General features: G+C 46.3%; 1 protein-coding gene across 1 annotated transcript in view; it reads right to left on the bottom strand.

Annotated features, from left to right (window-relative positions):
- The window catches only part of BMERB1 (bMERB domain containing 1), a 110,100-nt gene that overhangs the window by 5,758 nt on the left and 80,152 nt on the right, over window positions 1-24,190 (bottom strand). The window contains exon 3 of the mRNA XM_068523926.1: window positions 4,222-4,295. Coding sequence (XP_068380027.1) covers window positions 4,222-4,295 — 74 coding nt within the window. The remainder of the gene's footprint in view (window positions 1-4,221; window positions 4,296-24,190) is intronic.

Below are 24,190 nucleotides of genomic sequence, written 5' to 3'. Positions count from 1 at the left end.
GCCCCAGCTCCTCCCCTTCCTAGCTGTGTGACTCTGGGCACATTCCTCAACCTCTCTGAGCATCCAGTTTCTCAACACAGATAATCATAAAGTTGTTGCAAGTTGTAAGAGAGAGAAATCAAGTAAAACACTAGGCTTACAGCCTGGTGGATAGTAAGAGTTCATGAACAGTCAGCTGCTACTATTATAGGCTATTATTTTACATCGTCACTGTTGTTTTAATGATTAAGTGCCCTCTAGGTTAAATATTTACCAAACGAGGTACAAAAGAAATAAACACTTATTTAATGAAGGAAAAGCAAGTCTCATAGCATAAGTGTGCAAAATGTAAGTGCTTAATAAATTGTAGCAATTATCATTGTATTTGTATTACCGTGAGCTTTACATTTTTAATCTGGTTTCTCAGCCTTGGTGCTATTGACTTTTTTTTTTTTATTTATTTATTTTTGGCTGTGCTGGGTCTTCGTTTCTGTGCGAGGGCTTTCTCTAGTTGCGGTGAGCGGGGGCCACTCTTCATCGCGGTGCGCGGGCCTCTCACCATCGCGGCCCCTCTTATTGCGGAGCACAGGCTCCAGACGCGCAGGCTCAGCAATCGTGGCTCACGGGCCTAGTTGCTCCGCGGCATGTGGGATCTTCCCGGACCAGGGCTCGAACCCGTGTCCCCTGCATTGGCAGGCAGATTCTCAACCACTGCGCCACCAGGGAAGCCCGGTGCTATTGATATTTGAGACTGGATCATTCTCTGTCATGGGGGCTGTCCTGTGCACTGTAGGATACTGAGCATCATCCCTGGCCTCTACCCACTAGATGCTGGTAGCAGCCCCCTCTCCTAGTTGTGACAACCAAGCCTGTCTCCAGACACGGCCCATGTCTCCTGGGAGGCCCAACTCACCCCTGCTTGAGAACCACTATTAATTCTTTCCAACAACCCTATGAGGGAGACACTATTTTTATGTCCAAGGGGAGGGTATCATGGCCTCTACAGCCAGGTCTAAGCATCCCCAGCCCTGAGGGGGCGGTGGTGGCAGTGGAGGTGAGGTGAGGCATCTTGGCTTGTTCTTGAGAAGCCCTGAAGGCGGGGAGGGCTCCAGGTGTTCTCTCTCATCACAGTCTGGTAAATTATTTTCTGACCCCGGCTGGAGAAACATGATTTTCTTGGCCATTCGGTGTTCTCTTTACTCAATAATTTTATTGATAAATTGCCGGGAGCACCATTTTTTTCCCCCCTAAACTCAGCTAAATCCATCTAGAAACCTGGCACTGGCCCAAGGAATGCACAGAAAGGCTCTTAACAAGGAGTCAGAGGAGGAGGTGGGGAGGGGTGAGCAGGGAAAGCAGGAGAGGAAAGGGAACTTTAATATCTGAATTTCTGCACAGAAGTGATTGGGAAGATGCAGTCTCCCGGCAGAATCAATGGAGCTGGCATTGAGGACCTGGGCTCTGTTGCTAAGTGGCCCTATGACCTTGTGTGCTTCCCAGTGGGACAGTTGATGGCATTTCAAGCAGAACTTGTCCTTCAGGGGGGCTGTCCCCTCCATGCAGGGTTAGTGTTCCTGGCTTCCGCCCATTGAGTGTCAGTACCGATCTCATCTTTATTTAAACTTCTGGTATATTTTTTTGCATGAATTCTGGTATTTTAAATATTGCATGAAAATATGATTGCTGAATTTTTCATGCTCCAGCTGAGTGCCTTGTTCTCCTACCCTACTCCCAGTCCTGGTCAGTCATGCAGCCCAGACACTGTGTCAACCAAAGACTCCCACCCCCAGCCATTTCCCACCCATTTCCTACCCATTTCCTACCCATGCTCTAGAGGCTGCCACGGCCCCCGGTGGAGCCCCTGTGGCCTGAGGAGGCCGTGGCTGGCCTGGCGGCCACACACTCGTGTCTCCTTTGTCTCAGTGGCACCCAAGTGTCCTGCTGAGCCAGCAGTGGGCTCTGGGAATCCTTCCTCTCAAGAGGGAGACGTCAGTCCATGTCAGGCCCATCATAGTCCCCTGGGAAGTTGAAAATTGGGACACAGAGGCCCGAGAGTTGGGGTCTTGTGTGGGAAAATCATGGAAGGGAGATGAGGTTGTAACCGAGCTGCATCCTGTGGGGCCTTCCTGGGACAGACCCCTCCCCCATATCGTCTGCTGTAGCTCTTCTCTGAAGTCCCTAGATAACAGTATCTGATGCACACTTCCTGAGTTGTTTTACAGATGCTAAAACCCCCACCAAATGGAAGATGTTAACTACTTGATGACCGAGAGCACATAGCCCCCAGGCCTCCTGGAGCCTGAGGATTCATAATGCTAACCGCCCCCTCCTCCCCGAGTGACACCGCCCTGTTGCCTCACCATCCACCAATTGGAGAATTGTGCATGAGCTGATCACATACCCTGGGATGCCCCTCCCTCACCTGGCCTTTAAAATGCTTTGCTGAAACCCATGGAGGAGTTCAGGCGTTTTGAGCACTAGCTGTCCTGGACTCCTTGTTTGGCCCTGCTATAAACGCTGCACTTTCCTTCACCACGACCCGGTGTCAGTACATTGGCTTTACAGCCTGCGGGCAAGCAGACCCAGGTTGGGTTTGGTAACAAAGTGGCCTTGCTTGGCTCATGTGCTATAGAGGGAGAAAATGGAACATGCTCCAAAATGGAGAGTAAGAGAGAAAGAGACAGAGAGAGAGACAGAGAGGGAGAGAGAAAGAGAGAGCAAGGGCCAAAGAACATTCCACAGCTTTCCTGCTTTCCTGTTTTTGGTTCTCGACTCTTGTGAGTTGGGCTGAGCTTCCTGCCTGTTTGAGAATAAATAGTACGCCCCTGCCACCCCTAATTTCATTTGGAAATACGCTATTTGGAAATAGGGTCTTTGTGGATGCAGTTTTAGTTAAGATGAGGTCATACTCATTGGGTCAGCCCTTAATCCAATGACTGGTGTCCTTATAAGAAGAGGAGATGACACACAGAGAAACACAAAGAGAGGAAGGCCACACAAAGACAGAGGCAGAGACTGGAATAAGGCAGCTACAAGCCAAGGAACAAGGACTGATGGGAACCACCAGAAGCTGGAAGAGGCAAAGAATTCTCTATTCCAGCCTTTGGAGGGAGCATGGTCCTGCTGACACTTTGATTTCGGACTTCTGGCTTGTCTCAAAGAATAAAGTTCTGTTGTTTTAAGACCCTAAGTTTGTGGGAATTTGTCAGGGCAGCCCTAGCAAACTAATACGATAATGCCCGCAGGCTCCAGGAGTCTCCGCAGTCCTTCAGTAACTGCCCATTTTGTGTTTACATAAGCTTCGATGGGTTTTTGTATCTTTCAACTAAATGATCCCTCGGAGGAGTATAAAATGAGAGACTTGGCCCAGCGGCTCTCAGCCCTGACTGCCCATCACAACCATGTGAGAAGCTTGTAAACATGACCAACGCCAGAGCCCCACGCTAATCAAATGGAAGTTTCTAGTGGGTAGTGTCTGGACTTGGCTATTTCCCCCCCTCCTCATTCTATTTTTTTCTGGCCACACTGCAGGGCTTGCGGGATCTTAGTTCCCTGACCAGGGATTGAACCTTGGGCCATGGCAGTGAAAGCGCTGAGTCCTGACCACTGAGTAGAAATGTGTTCAGTTAATGATAATAATAATAATAATAATAGTAATAATAATAATGGCACTTATTTATTATGCACTCACTATACGATGGGAACTGTGTTAAGTACTTTACATGTGTCACCCCTCGGTCAGTCTCACAACAATCCTTTGAGGTAGATAGCATGATTGTCCCAGTTTACAGACGAAGAAACCGAGTTATAGTGAAGTACCTTGCCCAAGGTCACATCATTAATAAGTGACAGATCTAGGTTTGACTCCAAAGTTCCCAAACAGGATAATAAGAGTAATCATTGTTAATATTTACTGGACTCTTTGGACCAGCTATCAAGCTAAGCACGTGGCTTGTGTTGTTTCATTTTTCGCAGTGAGATTTATACCCAACGAGTTAGGTACTCTTACTATTCCTACCCCATTTTCAGAGGAAGAGAAGTTGAGTCTCAGAGAGATAATGTGACTTGCCCAAGGTCAAGGAGGTGGTCAGAATTAGGACTTGAACTCGGGTCTGCCCGATGCAGAGTTTGAACCACATGATCAGGGAGCAAGCACTGTGTTGCAAGAATGAGGCTGCATTAGGGCCTTCCAGACGGGGGCTCCGAGCAGCTGGTTCATGAGGTGGGGTCCCCCATGGTTACCTGGGATGGCGACCAAGTTCTGCAGCTCCTGCTTCAAGTCCATGATGTCGTTGCAGAGCTGGATGTCATCCATCCTGGGGAAAGAGGACAGCGCACAACAGCCAGTTACATCAACAGAACTCTACACCCTGAGCACCACCCTGGTTTCAACAAAGAGGGCTAATGGGGAAGTTTTGTCCTCTGTAAAGCCCACACATGCTCTTTAGAAGTTTTACACCAAAAGTAAAAAAAAACAACAAAACAAACTGCCCTTTATCCCATGACTTAGAAATGATCAATCACAGTTAATAACACCTTGATAGAGTTCCTTCCAGTCTTCCCATGCCTGGCTTTTGTTGGCATACGTGAGAGGCTTCATGCTGTGGGTTCAGTGTTTTCCTTTTTCAGCTATGTGAAAAGCTTTTAAACATTACAGAAATTCACCGCATAGACAGAAAATCTCCCTCTGTCCTTTAGAGAAAACCATTGTCAGTGGTTTGTTATCTGTTCCTCCAGATTGAAAAAAATGTTTATGCTTATACTACCAAAGATGACACCATCATTCATGAACAAAAAACGTTTTGCAATTTGCTTTTTATAACTTAATGATATGTCTTGGGCATCTTTCCATGTCAGGATATGCACATCTCATTTTTAATGACTATATAGTATTCTATTATATCGATCTACAGCGATTTATTTAACCATTCCTCCCATTCATAGGTATTAGACTTATTTCCAGAAATATTCTAGGATAGATTCCTAGAAATAAAGGAATTCCTAGCTAAGTCAATTCCCAGAAATGCAACTGGAGGGTTAAGTGACATGAACATTTTAATAGGAATTTCCAAACTGTCCTCCAGAGGGACCATGCATGACATTCCCACCAACAGTGTGAAAGGAAGCTCACCCCTATAATCTCAGCAATTGGGTTGTATATACAATTTTGCATTATGTATTTCATGTGTGTGTGTTGCAATATTAACTCATCTTACTGTAAACAACATTTGTAATGGCTGCCTGGAATTTCACCAAGTAGATTTATCAGAGCAGTTTTAATTATGCCCTTATTTTTTTTTTTTTTGGCCACACTGCACGGCTGTAGGATCTTAGTTCCCTCACCAGGGATCAAACCCTGGCCCTGGCAGTGAGAGCACCAAGTGCTACTGGACTCCCAGGGAATTCCCTATGCCTTTATCTTGATTACTTAGGTGGGCTTTTTGAGTTGTTTGTGTTATTTTATTTTATTTTTTTATTTTTTATTTTTTTAATTTATTTATTTATATTTATTTTTGGCTGTGTTGGGTCTTTGTTTCTACGCGAGGGCTTTTCTCTAGTTGCGGCAAGCGGGGGCCACTCTTCATCGCGGTGCGCGGGCCTCTCACTCTCGCGGCCTCTCTTGTTGCGGAGCACAGGCTCCAGACGCGCAGGCTCAGTAGTTGTGGCTCACGGGCCTAGTTGCTCCGCCGCATGTGGGATCTTCCCAGACCAGGGCTCGAACCCGTGTCCCCTGCATTGGCAGGCAGACTCTCAACCACTGTGCCACCAGGGAAGCCCTGTTTGTGTTATTTTAGCTGCGTTAGGATGAACATGGATTCACCTAAGGCTTTTCTTTTGTGTTGGATTATTTGGGGTGGGGGCTACTGATTTTTAGAAGTAGAACCACTGAGTACAAAGGGTATGACATGTCTATGGCCATTGAGACATATTTCCAAATAGCTTCCCCATGGGGTGTGTGTGTGCCTTCATTCTGCATGTCTTTATTGAGCATTTACTACGTTCACCAATGACATAGGCTCCAGGGATGCACCAGCTCCCCTGCCCTCATGAGCTGAAATTTAATCAGGAGAGACAGAGGGTGAACACAAATACAACAGAACGTCAGACGCTCCGAAGAAGAGTGAAGGAGGTGAGGGGATGGAGTGGACCACTTTGGACACATCAACCTTCTGTCCCAGGAAGAGATGGAGGAAAGCATGAATATTCTCAAAAGGCTCAAGTGAGTCTGCACAGCAAAGTAGGGGCAGGACCAGGACCAGAAATCGATTTGTCTGAATCCACTGATCTTTCTGCCTCCTTCCTTGGCGTCCTCACCAAGAACCTGATCTCCATTCAGAAGTGCCATCCACAGACCAACTTGGGGCCCCCTGCCCTGCCCGTGTGACCCCCAGCATCCCAGCTTTCAGGACGAGTGGCAGTAACGTCTCGCTTCAGCCTGCATCTCCTGCTCCTGTTGCCAGAGGCAGGCACTCCAAGCGCTTGTCAAACCCTGCCCTGGAATGTCCTAGCAGGTGGCAGCTGCCACAAATGAGCTTGGGGGCTTTGCCAGAAGGGTACAAGCTGTGCCCCTGGGTTTCTATCTGCGATCCTTCAACCGGAGGTGCTCCAGAATCCTTTTCCACATCTAGCGTGGAGATGAGGCTCCATCAGTGGTTCTTAAGGAGGATGATTTTGGTCCCTGGGGGCATTTGGCAACGTCTGGAGACATATTTGTTGTTACCACTGGGTATGTGGGGGGATTGCTACTGGCATCTAGTGGGTAGAGTCCAGGGATGTTCCAAAACATCCTACAATGCACAGGGCAGCCCGCCTCAGTAGAGAATTCCCTGGTTCAAAATGCCAATCATGATGAAGTCGAGAAATCTTGGGTTATAACCACAGAATTGACACAGGTACCTGATAGATACTTTTTGAAAGATGAGAGAAGGAAAGATGATGAAAGAACAAAAGAGCGACAGGTAATGTTAGAAGCAAGAGTACTGGCACCAAACATCTCTAGTTCAAAGGGGCCGTGTGCCAGAAATTCTTGTCTGAGTCTAACTTTCCTCATCTTTGAAATAGGAATTATAATAGTACAGCTTTCTAGGATTATTATGCATGTCAGGCACTGAGCACGTGTCTGGGACATACACAGTACAATGCTCAGTAAATCACATCCGTTGCTATTATTAGTCGTTAGAAAGAGGCAGGGGGGAAAAGAAAGAGAAAATGATGCTGGATAAGCAGGGTATTTGAACAAATCGAGCTAACGTTCAACCTTAAAACAACTTTTAAAAATTATATTCCTCTCCATAAAATTTTTAAAATAAAATTCTTATCTGATTGCAGAACAGATTCCTGATCATTGTAGAAATTTTGGAAAATACAAACAAGTACGAAGAAGGAGCTAAGATTACACATAACCTTGATCCACGTGCACCAGAGGCCACTGTTCCACTCCGAGTGTTTGGGTGAATCTCACGCCAGTCTTCTTCCTACATGTAACCCAGGTGTGGCGGGCTTGCCCTGGGGGGCCTTCACCCTTTGTCCATCTCGAAACTGCACTTAGCATGTTTTGAGTGCTCCCAAGCACATCCAAGTTCACCCCACATTAACAAGCAAGGTGAAATTCTTGTGACGCTCTCACAGAGAGGCATGCGTCAGAACCCCATTAAGATTCCTAGTAGATAGCACTGTTGTTTTCCTCAGATTTTTCTCTTGTCGCCAGCTTTCCATCTCTTCTCTTTCTCTCTCTTCCTCTTCCACACGCCTCGTGGTCCTCGGATCTGTCACCTACAAATTGCCACTTGCCATCTACCTCTACAAGGATTAAATTACGAGTCGCTCCAGCTGCTGACCTTCGACACCCCTTGAAAGGAGTTCAGGGTAGAGATCAGAAACGAAGCACTCTGTGCTCTGGGAAAAACTGGCAGAACAGGTCTTCAGATAGTTGGATATTTTCAGGAGATGATTTTATGAGCCCAATCTTGCATCTCCTCATATCTAGAAAAGCACTAAAATCCTTCATGGTGACGTCTGCTCGTGACTAGCAGTAACTTTCACGAGACTAGCAGAAACCTTCTGCAAAAAATATGTGCTTGACTGCATGTACTCCCCCTTCACCAAAATCATGTATATACTGACCTTCCCCCCCACCTCTTTGGAGCAGTTTCTCAGAGCTATCTGAAACGCTGTCTCCCGGGCCATAGTCCTCATTTTGCCCCCAATAAATCTTAACTCACAACTCTCACCTCTCACCCACACCTCTGTTTCCTCAGATGTAGGATGAGGGGTTTCAAGGATCCTGGGAGCCTTGTTCTGCTAGCATTTAGAGGTGATAACTTGCTTTAGACCCTGCCGGACCTGAGTACGGGTATCAGTTCCACCGCTGACTGGCTGTACGACTTGGGTGAGTCCTTTCACTGCTTGCATTGGTCTCAGTGCTCTCACTGTTGAAAAGGAACCATTCCTTTGTCCTGGGGTTGTATGAGAATGAAATAACCTTATCTGTGTAGAGCAGGCAGCCCTATGCTTAGCACAAACATAGTAGGTGCAAAGGAAAGGCTACTCTGTCCACCCTTCTGCCCTGGGTAAGGAGGTGAGCAGCTAGGCTGCCAGCTGGCAGACACTCCTGAAAACTCTTAGCCAACATTCGTGCATCAAAGAATAAATCTCACTTTCTGTGCTACTTCAATTTCCTCCAACCTAATGGCACTAAGATGGTGAGCGTGTGCGCGTTTGGTGTTCTTGGATTAATGAGCTTAAACGCTGTCCCTGGGGGAGAATAAGTGTTGAGACATCTCCAGGGAGACCCTGGGCTCAGTCATCTCTCAGCACCACGCTGGGGACCAAGCGACCAGAGAGATACCTGCCACACGGGCTCAGGTGACACATCCATGAAAGGGACACCTTTATGATACGTCACAGAAGGCCTGTTTTCTCCCCGTGGCACACTTATGGTCTGCGTGTTAACTGGCTTCTCCCTGGATTGTAATCAGACCCTCATCCGGGAGGGGACACTGTTCCTAAAAGAATGTCACCTCCCTCAAGCATGGATTACTCTTCTCTCCCCCAGGCTTTTCTAGATCATCTCTGTTTGGATTCAGAAAAATTACTAATACTGAAAAACTCATCAAGTGGAACTCTTGGGGTTTGTGCCCTTTTCTGTGTGTATGCTGCATGTCAATTACAAGTTTCCCTGAAAAAATTACCAACAATATTTTTTGCTTTTGTTTTAGACCTAAAAGGGTACTTTTGGTCTTTTAAAAATTATACACATATTAAAGACAGCCTCCCTGTAAAAATGTCAAACAACACAGAAGTATAGTAGTAGCTGGCATTTATTAATGTTTTCATACTATGGGCACCAGATTCTGGGCTAAGCATTTTATAAAAATCATCTCAATTAACTCTCACAGCAACCCTATCAGGTGAGTATTATCATTATCATCCCTTGGATGGTGTTAGGAACTTGCTCAAGGCCACAGAGTAAGTAATAGGAACTTGAACCCAGGCAGTCTGACCTCTCTGGTGGGAATGTTAGAGAACTCTTGACCGAAACCACCGGCCTTGGCCAGGCCTCGCTTGCCTGAGTTTTCTCACAGCAGGAGGTCCCAATAAGGAACATGGTGCTGCCGCCCAAATCTAACAGGAGAATTTGGGAGGGGCCAAAAGAGGGAGGAGATGACCAACCTCCCAGAGTCCTTTGCGCTGGAATCCATCTTGGCTGAGAGAGATGCGTGCCACCAGGAAGGACCCTGAGTCAGACCAACTATGGGCCAAGCAAGATGACTGGCCAGAGACAACCCGGAAATTAACCCTATCACCATAAAACCCGAGGCTGCGAGCCACGTGGCAGAGCAGTTCTCCTGGGTTCCCTTACCTGCTGCTCTCTGCTCGGGCGCCCCTTCCCAATAAAGTCTCTTGCTTTGTCAGCCCGTGTGTCTCCTCGGACAATTCGTTTCCGAGTGTTAGACAAGAGCCCACTCTTGAGCCCTGGAAGGGGTCCCCCTTCCTGCAACAGGAATATCAAGGTCCCATCTCATATGGTGGTTGGAGTTCAGGGAAGATAGAGACCAGAGTAGTTTGGGGGAAGGTTTCTCGGTGCCACTTATGGGAGGGGCACAGCCTGGATGGTCACAGAGAAGGCTCCCAGGCACTCAGGCAGAGGGGGCAGCTCAAACACTGACTGTAGAAAGGAGTGTGATATCAGTGTTATGTGACAGGGAAGAGCCCACTGAAATATTGGTGACATACAGGTCTTGGTTACGAAGGACTTGACATGGGAGCCATCTTAGGTTCTAGAGTGAGAGCATGGCAGGGCTATATGTCTATGAAAGCCAGTTTGGCCGACATGGTGACCAGTATGTACACAGCAAGGAGAAAGAGCATCCTCACTCTGAACTTTCTGTTTAAGGTGCTCAAGGGACTTCCTGGAAGTTGTGTTTGCGCTTGAATCTCCAGTGGGGTCAACAAACTATGGCCCATGGGCCAAACCTGACTCCCTGCCTGCTCTGTTGGAATCCATGAGGTAAGAATGGTTTTCACATTTTTAAATGGTTGGGAAAAAAATCAAAAGAAGAAGAACATTACTGGACACATGAAAATTATATGAAATTCGAAGTTTAGTGTCTATAAAAAATGTTTTATTGGAACACAGCTGTGCCCGTTCATTTACCTACCGTCTGTGGCTGATTTCACCCTACAATGGCTGAGTTGAGTAATGACGACGGAGACCATATGGCCCAAAGTCTAAAATTTTCACTAGCTGGCCCTTTATAGAAAAATTTCATCCTGATCCTAATCTTTGGGGAAAAAAACTTGGAAAGTAATCAGAGACTAACCGAGTTCTTGGAGATGGAAGAGCTCTCACCTTATACGGATGAAGAAGTAAATGCCCAGAGAGGGGAATATTGATCATTGAGTCATTGATTTGCTGAGTTGTCCAATAAATCAATCATCTAGACAACCTAGATGATTATTGACAGCCTACTATGTGCGGGTTTCCTGCCTCAATTTTCACTTCTGAGAGACATCAGGAATCAAGCTGGCTAAGGTTCCTGGCCATGGGGTGGGCCCACGGGGCTCTCAACCACCTGACGCTTTGACTGAGGGCCCAGCCTGCTTTCTCTTCTGGGCACCAGTGGGGGATTAAGCTGTGCGCAGTGAATATGAGGTCAGCCAACAGATTTCCTGCAGCACCTGCTAATGTGATCTGGCAGTTTCTGCTAGGGCATTTGTCCTTCACATCCTTCCCTTCACTAAGGACATACTAATTTTTGTGATTTCATGTATTTTCTACTTTTATTCCCCTAATCTCTTGCCAAGAAGAGTGCTTAGACTGAGACACGTAATTCATCCCCTTGGATGGCTCAGCAAGCTGTGAAGGGTTCTGGTCCTGGGTTTCCCTAATCCTAGCCCTGAGGCTCTTGGCTGAGTGGTCCACAAAGAATTAAAGATGTAGACAAAGATTAAACTCCAAACAGGTAAGATAGAGAGATGAAGGGAGAGGGAAAAAGGAAAAGGAGGAGGATGAGGAGGAGGAAGAGGAGGGGGGAGGGGAAGGAGGAGGGGAGGAGAGGAGGGGGAGGAAAGAGAGGAGAAGAGAGAAGAGAAAAGGAAACACCATGAATGTCCAACAATAGGGCATCAGTTACGTATATTACTTTCCAATGATACAAGGAAGGACTCTACAACCCTTTAAAAGTTACTGCTGGACAGGGACTTCCCTGGTGGTGCAGGGGTTAAGACTCCGCACTTCCAATGCAGGGGCCCGGGTTCGATCCCTGATCAAGGAACTAGATCCCACATGCATGTCACAACTAAGGAGCCCGCCTGCCGCAACTAAGACCCAGTGCAACCAAATAAATAAATAAATAAAAGTTATTGCTGGCCAGGCTGCAGTGTTTTCTCAAGGGGACCCCAGGAGAAAATACAACCAACACAGAATGGATGTGGTAAGACACAAAGGGTTCCCAGAGTCAACAAACAAAAACAGAGGATGCCCGGTTATAGTCGGATTTCAGATAAATATGGAATCATTTTTAGCATAAGAATGCCACGTGTGATCTTTGGAACATGCCTATCCTAAAAAACAATCTGTCATTGATCTGAAATTCAGATCTAACCGGGTGTCCTGCGTTTTCTCTGCAATCCTACAAGAAGAGGGAGGCCAGACTCGGGATTTCAGCCTTATCACCTAAATCGTTGTTAGCCCAGGGGGCCTGCTCTGTGCAGGGCAGGAGGGAGATCTCCTTCAGCCACAAGGTTAGAATAGTGGCCTCATCTCCCAGCCTGATCCCTCTCCGTTCCCCCTGGATGGTCCCCCGTTGACGAGTTCGAAGTGATGTGGGAATTTGAGAAGACACAGGAGAAATAGCAAATACGGCCAATGGACTGGTAAGAGTAGAAAACTGGGGACAATGTGGAAACATATGTCAGGGGCCTTGAAAACATTTAAACTCTAGTCTAGTGATTCCATTTCTAGGATTTCATCCTAGGGAGATAATTAAGGGCACCATAAAGATTTAGCTATGATTATGTGCAACAGAGCCTTGTTTGCAATAGCAAAACACTGGAAGCAACGTAATTGTCAACAATAACAGAGGGCCGCTTAAATAAAGGATGCGATGTGTGCATAACGAAATTCTACCCAGGTATTAAAAATGATGCTCAAAAGAGATGTTATTGATACATGAGAATAAACCACATCAAAAAGTGGTTAAGAAATGTTAGGATCCAATTTTGCAAAATACAGTTGCTTAGAAAAAAGACAGGAAGACTTCATTCAAAATGTTACATTTGATTATTTTGAGGGATTTTTTTTTTTTTTTTTTTTTTTTTGACTGTGCCACGCAGCTTGTGGGATCTTAGTTCCCTGACCAGGGATTGAACACATGCCCTCGACAGTAAAAGTGCAGAGTCCTAACCACTGGACCGCCAGGGAATTCTCTTGAAGGCATTTTTATTTTCTTCATCGGCTTCTCTGTATTTTAAATTTTTGTTTGTTTTTTTCAACATGCATGTATTATCTGGATGATTTTTAAAGTTTTTTGTTTTTTGTTTTAAATTACCATGGGCCACTCCATGGCCAGTCACCATAGCTGCAGCAGAAGGCCCTCTGTGCCCTTGTCTCTCAAGCCTCATTTCTAGCCATAGAGCCTGCATTTTGGGCTAGCAGCCCGCCTGCATGCCTGTGTGATCCCGACATGCACCCTTCAAGCCTTTGCTCCCTTCAACGCATCCCTCACGCGGAACACCTTTGTTTCAGTCTAATTCCTACGCAGCCTTCGGGACGGCCCCAGCATCTCCTTCCAGAGTCTTCCTGATGCTCCCAGGCTGCATCACGTCCTCTTCCTTCAGCTGCACAGCCCCTCACCCCCCTGATAATCATCTGGGCACTTGTGTTTCTCCCTAAATAGACTGCACCCTTTAAGGGGCTTTGCCTCTTCGCTCTGTGATTCTAGCACGTCACACATGCCTGACACATCTCATTAAATATGTGATGAAGAGAGGAAGGCACGCTGGCGGGTGGGCATGGAGGAGGACACACTGTCCTGGACATTTATTGAAACAAGGCCTCAAGACTGCAAGTGCAGATGGAAAATTCTCAAATCCCATGATAGAGACCCCACCAGGGTAATAGCATCTATCAAAGGCGGTGAGTCATTAAACATCCGTATTTCAAGTGATCCTGCTCTGCATTCTGCTATCAATACCGTTTCTATTCTGAGCTCTCTCAGCATTTGGGCCTCCTGTGCCTTCCATTGTCTGATCCCTGCTGAGTTCCTGCCAGAGCGACCACATCTTCTCCCCCAAACCTTCCCTCCCACTCCCAAGTTCATCTTTCTTTCCTGCTGACACTAACAAAAGCTAACATGCATTTGAGCAGTTCCCAGGGGTCAGGAACGGGGTCCAGCTCCATCTCTTTAAATCCTCACTATCTATAGGGCAGGTATTATCATTCTCAACTTTATAGAAGGCTCAGAGAGGCTAAGTACATCACCCAAGATCACAGAGCTGGCAAGGGATGAAGGCAAGATTTGAAAGAAGACAGTTTGACTCCAGAGCCCTGACAATCACCAGTACGACAAACTGCCTAGAAATGTCGCCGAGATGTACCTCCTACCCTAGTACCCCCATCCTTTGCCCCGTCCTTGCTGTCAGGAGCCTTTTAAAATACTTTCAACCACTGGCCATTCCAAAATGTGAGCTTTCTTGGGTGATGGGTTTAGCCCCATCCCGTAATTTCCATTAGCCGTCAAATCTACCTCAATATTTTGAAGTGTTTTTGAAAAAATAAACCAAAATGAATAAACATCAAAATGTTTTTGAGATGGGCAATAGACATTTTCCCCAGTTTTGTGTAAAGTTCAAGTTAAAAAAAAAAAAATCTTGGGAGAAAATCAGGTGATTTTTATTGATCTCTACCACACAATCAATAAAAAACTGTGGGCTTGCTATTGGAAATACAGCCTTCAGATAAATCCCCTGATGCCTCCTTGTGATCAGACTGCTGGCTGGAAGCGCCTCCTATATAGGAATTCTAAAGTTGTCATTCCTTGCATCTGAGCATCTAACGACAGAAGGAAAAAATCTTAGAAGCACAATCTGCAAACCCCAAGCCCCAGGAAAGGCTCCCCGCCCAAAAGGTAGCCTGTGGATTTGGCCGCACTGTCCATACTCTTAGCTTAGCCCTGCTGCTCCTATGAAAACACCGAGCACCCCTCTGTAAGCCCTGGATTATCTACAATCACTAGCCACAATTTCCCTTAGACTCACTGCACCATCAAAAGCAGATCTGCTTTTGATGATAAGCACATTGACATTTAAATCACCCTCATGTTTATTCAGCACCAGTGATTAGTGGCCTTCTTTGTATGGAAGCAGGATCCGAGGGCTTGGCAAACCACAAAGAAACAGCAAGTTTCCTCTGCTGGATCCTCCAAAGCCAGGACAGGGCAGGGGTGTAAACAGTGGTGCTTCTGGCAAATATTTAACGACTGGCTGGGAGTCGGGGAGGGAGGGAGAAGCCTTGGTTTGTGTCATTTGCCAATATCCATGGTGCAAATAGTCCCACCATGGCAGGTTTGGCAAGACTCCTGAATATCACTGGCTAGACCCGACAGGTGGGCAAACTGGAGAATGCCTCTTTAACATTATTTAAAAAAATTTTTTTTAAAGTACTTTGTCGATTTTTTAGTTTTTATTTATTTATTTTTATTTGGTTGCACTGGGTCTTAGTTGCGGCAGGCAGGCTGCTTCATTGCAGCTCGCTGGCTCCTTAGTTGCGGCACACAGGCTCCTTAGTTGTGGCATGCGTGTGGGATCTAGTTCCCTGACCAGGGATCAAACCCTGGTCCCCTGCACTGGGAGCGCAGAGTTTTATTCACTGCGCCACCAGGGAAGTCCTTAACATTCTTTAAATATTAATTCAACATTTATTTAAAAGAGAAGCTGAGTGCTGTGTGGGGTAAAGATTATCGGTGGCGATGATGGTGATGATGATGATGATATGATGAGAATGATGATTTTAGCTACTGTTTATTTAGAATTTACTGTGTGATAGGCATTAAGTGCTTTATACAGATTATCTCAGTTAATTCTTACATGGGTTATAACAGCCCTTCAAGGTGGATACTATGTGATCATCTCTCTTTTATAGATGAAGATCCTGCAGCTTCTAGAGTTTAAGTGGCTCAACCAGAATCACACAGCCAGTTAACTGGTGGTGTCAGGATGCTAATCTAAGTAGTGCCACCAGAGTGCCCAGGTTAAAGTAGTGAGAAGTCTCTCCTTTACTATTCTAAGAAGTCTCTCCTTTACTGTTCCAAGAAATTCAGCTCTGATACCAATTCAGCATAACCCTCTTCAAAAATACAAAAATCCTGCAGATAGCACGACTCACTCTATTTAGAAGGCTGTTTACAGACCATCTCCTGTTACATACTCACAAATGACCCTTTGGAGTGCAATGGAGCAGGACCCTATGGGGCCTTCCCAGGACAGGACCCCTCCCCCACCCCATGACCTCCACCTGCTTCTTGTTTGTCGTAAAGCTTTAGCCTCCTAGGCCTTCCCCAAGTTCCAAAGAATAAACTTAGAGAAGTGAGAAAATGCAGAAACAAAGGAAAACAAGTCAAGACAAAATAATCATAGTTTAGCCATGAAACAAAGTCAAGAACCTTTAGTTCCTTCTCAAGGGCTCTAGATAATATCCTGAGCCATGTCCTTGAGCTGTTTTGCAGATACTGGAACCCCCACCAGGTGGAGGAAGTTAACTGTACGATGCCCACAAGCCTGTAGACCCCAGATAGGTGGGAACAAGAAGGTTGATGATGTTGACTCCTGATTACCTCACCAACAACCAATCAGAAGAATGTCCACGAGCTGATCACGTACCCCACAACCACCGTCCCTCACCCTGTCTTTAAAAACCTTTCCCTGAAAGCCAGCAGGGAGTTCGGGTCTTTTAGGCACTAGCTGGCCTGGACTCCTTGCTTGGCGTTTGCAATAAATGCTCCACTTTCCTTCACCGTGACCTGGGGTCAGTAGATTGGCTTCACTGCATGCAAGCGAGCAGACCCACGTTGGGTTTGGTAACAGAGGAAGTCTCGCTCTTATAATGGACAAAAGTTGGAATTTTTGGTTGCTTAACACCCAAACTCTAGTTTTGGGAGAACCCTTCACTGTGTCAGTCCTCATTAGAAAAGTTAAAAAAGGGAGCACTCCCTCTTCCTCACACTCACCTAACCAGAAGATCCTGCCCAAGACCACTGAGAAAATGACACAGAGATGAAAGGACGGTGAGGCTGGATCTGTGATGTCCAGCAACACTGGTGGTGGCATCCTGGCCAGACTGGTCCTGTAGCTAGCCTCTGGAGCTCTCTGGATTCCTACCCATTTTCCAAGCCTGGCCCTTAAGACTACCTTTGGTTCTATAAGCCCCCCTCCCACCCTACCCCACCCCTAGCCTTCCCGTAAATCTTCTTCTTTGCTTGAGTCAGGCAGTGTTGATTTCTGTTTTTTGCAGCCAAGTACCCTAACTGAAACAAGCTTCTCTCCCAAGCAGCTCCTGCCTCTGAGGGAAGTGCTGATGGGGACAACTTTCTCCATCTTATGTCACTTTAGTGAGTCTGCAGATACCTGGACACCTGGCTAGCTTGCCCCTTAATTCAATTCTGGACAGAAAGATATCAGTAAGAGGGTATTACGAAGGGCTTAGGATAAGATTTGGGCTTGTGTTAGGTGCTTTGGGGGATGGTTTAAAGGAAGTGGGCATTTACTCTGGATTGGATGTCATCAGGAAGTGGGGAGAATTCTCTGATAGGGCATCTTAATTCTTAGCCATAAAATGAGAACAGAGTGAGGCTAAAGCTGCGATTGGTAAAGAAGCAGCTGCTGTCGCTCAGATGAACCAGGATATGGAGATGTTTGGTCATATTTATGGTTTGGACAATGTTCACAACTTATTTACTTTCAGACATACTTGTGAAGTTGTCTTGTCTTGGTCTTGATCTATCTCGGTCTTAGAATGGTCTCATCTGATACTGGCAATCTGCAAAATTGTTTATGTTCAACAGAACACCTTGGCCTAGAGAAGGGCTAACTTATATACTTATTATAAAAGTATGAAATCCTTGACTCTAGGGACCAGTCCCACCCACTTTCATCTTCCCCACAGTGCTCTGCTCTGCACAGTGCCTGGCATGCAGAATGTTCTCTGTGAGTGCTGGCTGAACTCAATTATGGGCCCAGGGAACTTGGGACCTGGCTCTATGAGGACCATGCTGAAGCGTAGTTTCAAAATTTAAACACGTGACTCATACACCTAGAGAATGAACACTTGTCAAAAATGTATTTAACCCATTAAAGAGGGAACCAATAAGATGGTAAAGCTCATTCCCAGAGCATTTAAGGAACTGGATTTGAAACAGGAGGGAATGGGGCAGAGAACAACCTCTAAAAGAATGACATAGCCCTTGAGGATACGACATAAACTGGTTAGAACCAGCTAGGTCCAAGAGGGTGGAAGATTCACCTTCCAGTGGACCTTGAGCCTCATTATATGCTCATTGTAATACATTAGCTAAACGACACACCCACGGGCACCATGGCAGTTCTGAGGCCGAATATAAAAGGTCAAAAAGTGGGCAGTGGCCCAGTTCCTTGAAATTTCTGCCCCTTCCCTGAAATAGTTGGAATAATCCTCCTACTCATTAGCCTATGAAATTACCCAGCCCATAAAAACTAACCACCCCATACACTGCCTCCAGAACTCTGAGGTGGGCACCTGCTTTAGTTGTCAGCTCTTCCAAGAGCCCTCCAGAGTCCAGAGAATGAAGAGCTTTATCTTTCCTGAGAAGGACTGTCTCAGATTTTAGCTTGAGTGTTTGGGGCTGTGGCTCTACAGCGGTGGTTCTTAAAGAGCCCTCACCCATTTGTCCTCTTTCCTCCTACATGCAGCTCCTGGGCAGAGATGAGGCAGTTACTAAACCAGGCCTCGGGTCATTGCCTCATCTTGCCATGTCCTAGCCAGGCCAGGATCGGGCACCAAGTGTCCTCCTCTTGCACCATGGGCCGTGGGAGTTCACGCCAGCAGTTTGCCTTTTAGAAGAAGTGCTTCTAGCTCTACTTTTTTTTTTTTATAATGAAACTCTCTAGGAGTTAAGCCAGCATTTTATTTATTTATTTATTTTTGGCTGTGTTGGGTCTTCGTTTCTGTGCGAGGGCTTTCTCTAGTTGCGGCAAGTGGGGGCCACTCTTCATCGCGGTGCGCGGGCCTCTCACTATCGCGGCCTCTCTTGTTGCGGAGCACAGGCTCCAGACACACAGGCTCAGTAGTTGTGGCTCACGGGCCTAGTTGCTCCGCGGCATATGGGATCCTCCCTGACCAGGGCACGAACCCATGTCCCCTGCATTGGCAGGCAGATTCTCAACCACTGCACCACCAGGGAAGCCCCTAGCTCTACTTTTAACATTCCCTCTCACTGCTGTACTGACATGTCACCTTTCTGGATTGCCAGGTTTGAGGAATAACTGGTGGTGGTGGTGTGTAACATGATTTCTGTGTCAAGGGGCACGTGCCCAGGTTTCTCTCTTGGTTGCTGGCAAATTCTGAGCTACAGGGAAATGCACTGAGTATGAATGTTCTTGTCCGCGATTCCTCCCTTAGACGATGTAGATGCCGATGGTAGTCGATCTATTGTAAATGTATACATATAGATGCAGTTAAGCACTTCCAGGTGGGTTGCATTAAGAATCAGGTCCTTAAACACCTCCCAATCTGATGAAATGATAGAAAGGAATAAAGAAACATTTCCCAGAATGGAGGAATACATTTATTTTTTTAATTTATTTTTGTCCAAGCGGTGAGCTAATGGTGGTGTTGCTTCTTTGCATGTGATCAGTGTGAACGTTCAGGTGCTTTTCATGGGACATTTGTGAGCCACAAACACGAAGTTGCCATTTGAATTCAGTCAGGCTCCCGGGTGGTGTCAGCTACGGTCTGTCAGGTGAGGGAGACAGGGACTGGGGCTCCCTCCCAGTGCCAAACACAAGCAGACAGCACACCCTGACTCTCCTGTGCCCTCAAGCAGCATGCTAAGGACAGCTCTGTGGCCTGGGGCATCCGTGTCACAGTATAGGATTGCCGTTCAGGTGTTTTGTACCCCTTTCTTATCTGATGTTGTCTCCTTTTTTTGTACCAATCCAGCTGGGAGAACCTTAGCCAATGCTGGAAGTGTGATTGAAGTACCTCTCTTTTGTGACTCTTGTACAGCTTAATGTGCAATAAAGGAAAAGTTACATCTGTTAAAAAAAATAAAAAAAAAACTAACCACCCCATATTTTGGGGCCTCTCGCCTTCTGAGATGGCCCACACTCTGCCTGTGCAGCGTGTTTCTCCCTTGGCCGCTCTTACTTTCTGAGATGACCCCATGCCCTGGGGCTGCTCTTGCTTTCTGAGACAGACCACATTCTGTCTATGGAATGTGTATCTCTCTAAATAAATCCACTTCTTACCTATTACTTTGTCTCTCATTGAATTCTTTCTGCAATGAGACATCAGGAACCTGAGCTTCATTAAAGTCCTGAGACCAGGTGTGTGATCTCAATTAAAAGGCAGTGGGGGCTTCCCTGGTGGCGCAGTGGTTGAGAATCTGCCTGCCAATGCAGGGGACACGGGTTCGAGCCCTGGTCTGGGAAGATCCCACATGCCGCGGAGCAACTAGGCCCGTGAGCCACAACTACTGAGCCTGCGCGTCTGGAGCCTGTGCTCCGCAACAAGAGAGGCCGCGATAGTGAGAGGCCCGCACACCGTGATGAAGAGTGGCCCCCGCTTGCCACAACTAGAGAAAGCCCTCGCACAGAAATGAAGACCCAACACAGCCAAAAATAAAAATTAATTAATTAATTAATTAAAAAAAAAAAAAGGCAGTGGGTTCAAGTCCCAATCTGGGTTGTGCGGTTTCAGATTCATGGGTACTCTTTAATAAGAATCTTAGAATAAGATTGCCAGGTTAGACAGAGAGCTGGTTAACAGCCTCTAGGGCAATAAAACCATAACCTTTAGGGTTAGCTTTTTGAGTGGACAAAATCTACATGTCAACATGTAGTTTCGTAGTGTCAGTGGCCTAATCAAATAGTAAATAACCTGGTCAAATACGTGGACACCCTCCCACATGATTAAATAATACTTGGGCAGGTCATTAAACAATGCCCCAGTATGACATGGAAAGGACATGCTTGCCCCACCCGCTTCCCTTACTTCTAATTTTTAGTTAATTTTTATTTAAAAAGCATAATAAAAGACTCTCATGGCTTCTTAGGAACCCATTCAGCTGACATTTTTTTCCCACTACTTCATAGCTAGCAATTTCCCATGTAGCAGTGGCATCATGGCTAACATTCATTGAGTAATTACTGTGGTAACTTATTTATATGGTTTATCTCATTTACGTTTTACCAAAAAATCCCTAGGAGGTAATTAAATCTGAGGAAAACAAGTGTGGTATAATAAAAAATATCTCTTTGGTCTTTGTCCCTGCTTCCTGGCACAGAACTCCTAAAAAACCCTTGGAATTTCCTGAGTGATAAGTGTAACTTTTGTTATTCATAACAATCTGCTCTGGCACAAACACCTGAGTTTACATCAGTGTGATTTAGATGGGACCCCCCAGATAGCTTCAGGTGGGGGCCAGTCACCATGTAAGCAGACAGGGTAGGAGGCATCCTGGAGAAGGGGAACCAGGCACCACGGCTGTCTTGACAGAAGAGAAGCCATTTTGGGCCGAAGCCATTTTGTGATCTAAGCCTGGCCACAGTGCTTGTCCTTGAACAGGTCTCAGTAATTAATGATCTTAAGGGAACAAAAGAATGCAGAAGCAAAGGACTGTTATCAGGCAAGAGAAGTAACAATAGCAAAGATACTGTATCAGTTGTAAAGCCTCCCAGTTCTGTTTCAGTGGTAAAGATTAGCCTGAAGCGCTCAACCACCAGATCAGCTGGAACCTGAGGGATGATGATGGTGACCTTTTCTGACCCTCATGACCTCAATCAACTAAAGCTTGGATTCTGTCCCCGCCCAAGCCCCTTCATGAATATGCATGTACCCTTAGCTTAAAACTTGTCCGATTTTGCTGTTGGGGAGGCACTGCTTGGGAAAGATCCCAAGTGCTCTCCTTACAGGTAGTAATAAATCCTTCCTTCTCCCCATCTTTGGCTTGGTTGTGTCTTTTGGCTCGACACCCACCAAGAGGCAAACTCAGTTTTTTAGGTAACACCAAAGAGACCAAACGTGATTAAAAAAGGCGGGCACTTCCAGCCCCAAAGAGATGGGATGGAGACTGAGTTATAAAAACTCTTGAACAGGGCTTCCCTGGTGGCGCAGTGGTTGAGAATCTGCCTGCCAATGCAGGGGACACGGATTCGAGCCCTGGTCTGGGAGGATCCCACATGCCGCGGAGCAACTAGGCCCGTGAGCCACAATTACTGAGCCTGCACGTCTGGAGCCTGTGCTCCGAAACAAGAGAGGCCGTGATAGTGAGAGGCCCGCGCACCACGATGAAGAGTGGCTCCCACGTGCCGCAACTAGAGAAAGCCCTCGCACAGATACGAAGACCCAACACAGCCATAAGTAAATTAATTAAAAAAAAAAAAAGACTTAAAAAAAAAAACAAAACTCTTGAACAGTGAGATTTGGGGGGTTTCTGGGTTAGGGGCACAGTGATGTGCTGGGAAGATGCTGTGCACTGAAAGGGGAGGGAAGCTCTGCACACACACCCCCCCTTCCCCCCACACCTTGCACAAATGCACCTCCTCCATTTGGCTCTTCCAGAATTGTAGCCTTTATAATGAACCTGTAAACGGAAGTAAAATGCTTTCCTGAGTTCTGTGAGTCATTCTAGCAAACTACTGAACCTTGCGTGTGTGGTGGGGGGGGTGTGGGGGGGAGGTCACAGGAACCGCCAAATTTGTAGTTGTAAGTGCCGAAGTGTGGGTGGCCTGGGACTGAGACCGGCATCTGAAGCAGGGCAGCCCTCTGGGATGGAGCCCTTTAACTAGTGGGATCAGATCTCAATTCCAGGTCAGCACTGAATTGGATTATTGGATATCCAGTTGGTGTTGGAGAATCAGAAAATTGACGTGTAAAACTGACACATATTTGGTGTCAGAAAGGGTGATAAAGTTAATTCCTATTGAAACAGGAGGGAAGGGGGCAGGGCACAACCTTTGAAAGAATGACATAGCCCGAAGACATGACATAAACTGATTGGAACAAAATGGGTCCAAGATGGCGGACAAGTCAACTTCCACTAGACCTGGAGCCTCAGTATAGGCTCACTGTAACACATCAGGGAGCTAAGTGACACACCCACAGGCACCATGACAGTTCCAAGGCCAACCATAAGATCAAAAAGTGGGTGGTGGCCCAATTCCTGGAATGTGCTGCCCCTTCCTGAAATAGCTGGAATACTCCTCCCACTCATTAGTCTATGAAATTATCCACCCCTATAAAAACTGACAACCCCATACCCTGGTCCCTTTCTCACCTCCTGAGATGGCCCACGCTCTGTCTGTGGAGTGTGCTTCTCTCTAAATAAATCCTCTTCTTAACCTCTCACTTTGTCTCTCACTGAATTCTTTCTGTGATGAGATCTCAAGAATCTGAGCTTCATTAAGTCCTGAAACCAGGTGTGTGATCTCAGTTGGAAGACTGTGGGTTTTGGCCAGGTTTGAGTCCCAGCTGCGTGGGTTCAAGTCCCAGTCAGGGCTTTGGTCGGGTTCAAGTTCCAATCTGAGGTGCACGGTTTCACTATATCAGGACCCACAAAATGGAGGCCGGCCCAGTGGCCAGGCCCACGTCACATATCTACACTGACAAAAGTCAGTCTGCATTTATGGGAACCCACTGTCAAGGAAACCTAACACACACCAATCACATCCTCCAACTCAGCTTTAGCGAGCTCACCTTACCTTAGAAAATAGGACCTGCTGGGGACTTCCCTGGCGGTCCAGTGGTTAAGACTCTGCGCAGTGCAGGGGGCACAGGTTCGATCTCTGGTCGGGAAACTAAGATCCCACAATCCGCGTGGCCAAAAAAAAAAAAGAAAATAGAAAAAGAAAGAAAATAGACCTGCCAGCCTTATAAGGAAATCCTGACCTTCTAGCCACTCATGCCTCTTCTAATGCTCTGTAATGCTCTTGCCCCAAATCCATCGGGAAGAGTGCTTCTCTGCTTGTGAGGCTCTGTACTTTCCCAACCCATGGATTGTTTTCTCTTGAATATAGGACATCAAACTCATTATTAATTGTTTAGTTTTGTCATTGGATGGTGGTGTCAGAAAACATCACACAAAAGAGTTACAGAGAAGTTTAGTGATTTGCCCAAGGTCACATAGCTGGTAAGCAAGCCCTTGACCTTAATCATTACCTGTGCTGACTATACCTCCCACCACCCACCAGAGGTGACATTCATATGTCCCTTTGGAGAAAGAAGGCTAGACAATGGCTAAGTCACTGTTTCCTAAACATCGGTCATTTGCATATCGCCATGGCAATGTCTGCCAGGTCTCTGGTCTTCTCCACTATTATTTATTCAATAGTTTCCTTTATACTTGACTGCTTACACTGACTTTAATTTTAAAAATTAAAAAAACTTGAATATAAAACTTTTTACAGAACCATAAATGGAAAAACCAATATTTTCCCTTAAAAGACATGAAAAAAAAAT

Source organism: Eschrichtius robustus, chromosome 16 (genome assembly GCF_028021215.1).
Source record: "Eschrichtius robustus isolate mEscRob2 chromosome 16, mEscRob2.pri, whole genome shotgun sequence".
Taxonomy (NCBI): Eukaryota; Metazoa; Chordata; class Mammalia; order Artiodactyla; family Eschrichtiidae; genus Eschrichtius; species Eschrichtius robustus.
This window is presented reverse-complemented; position numbering and strand designations above follow the sequence as displayed.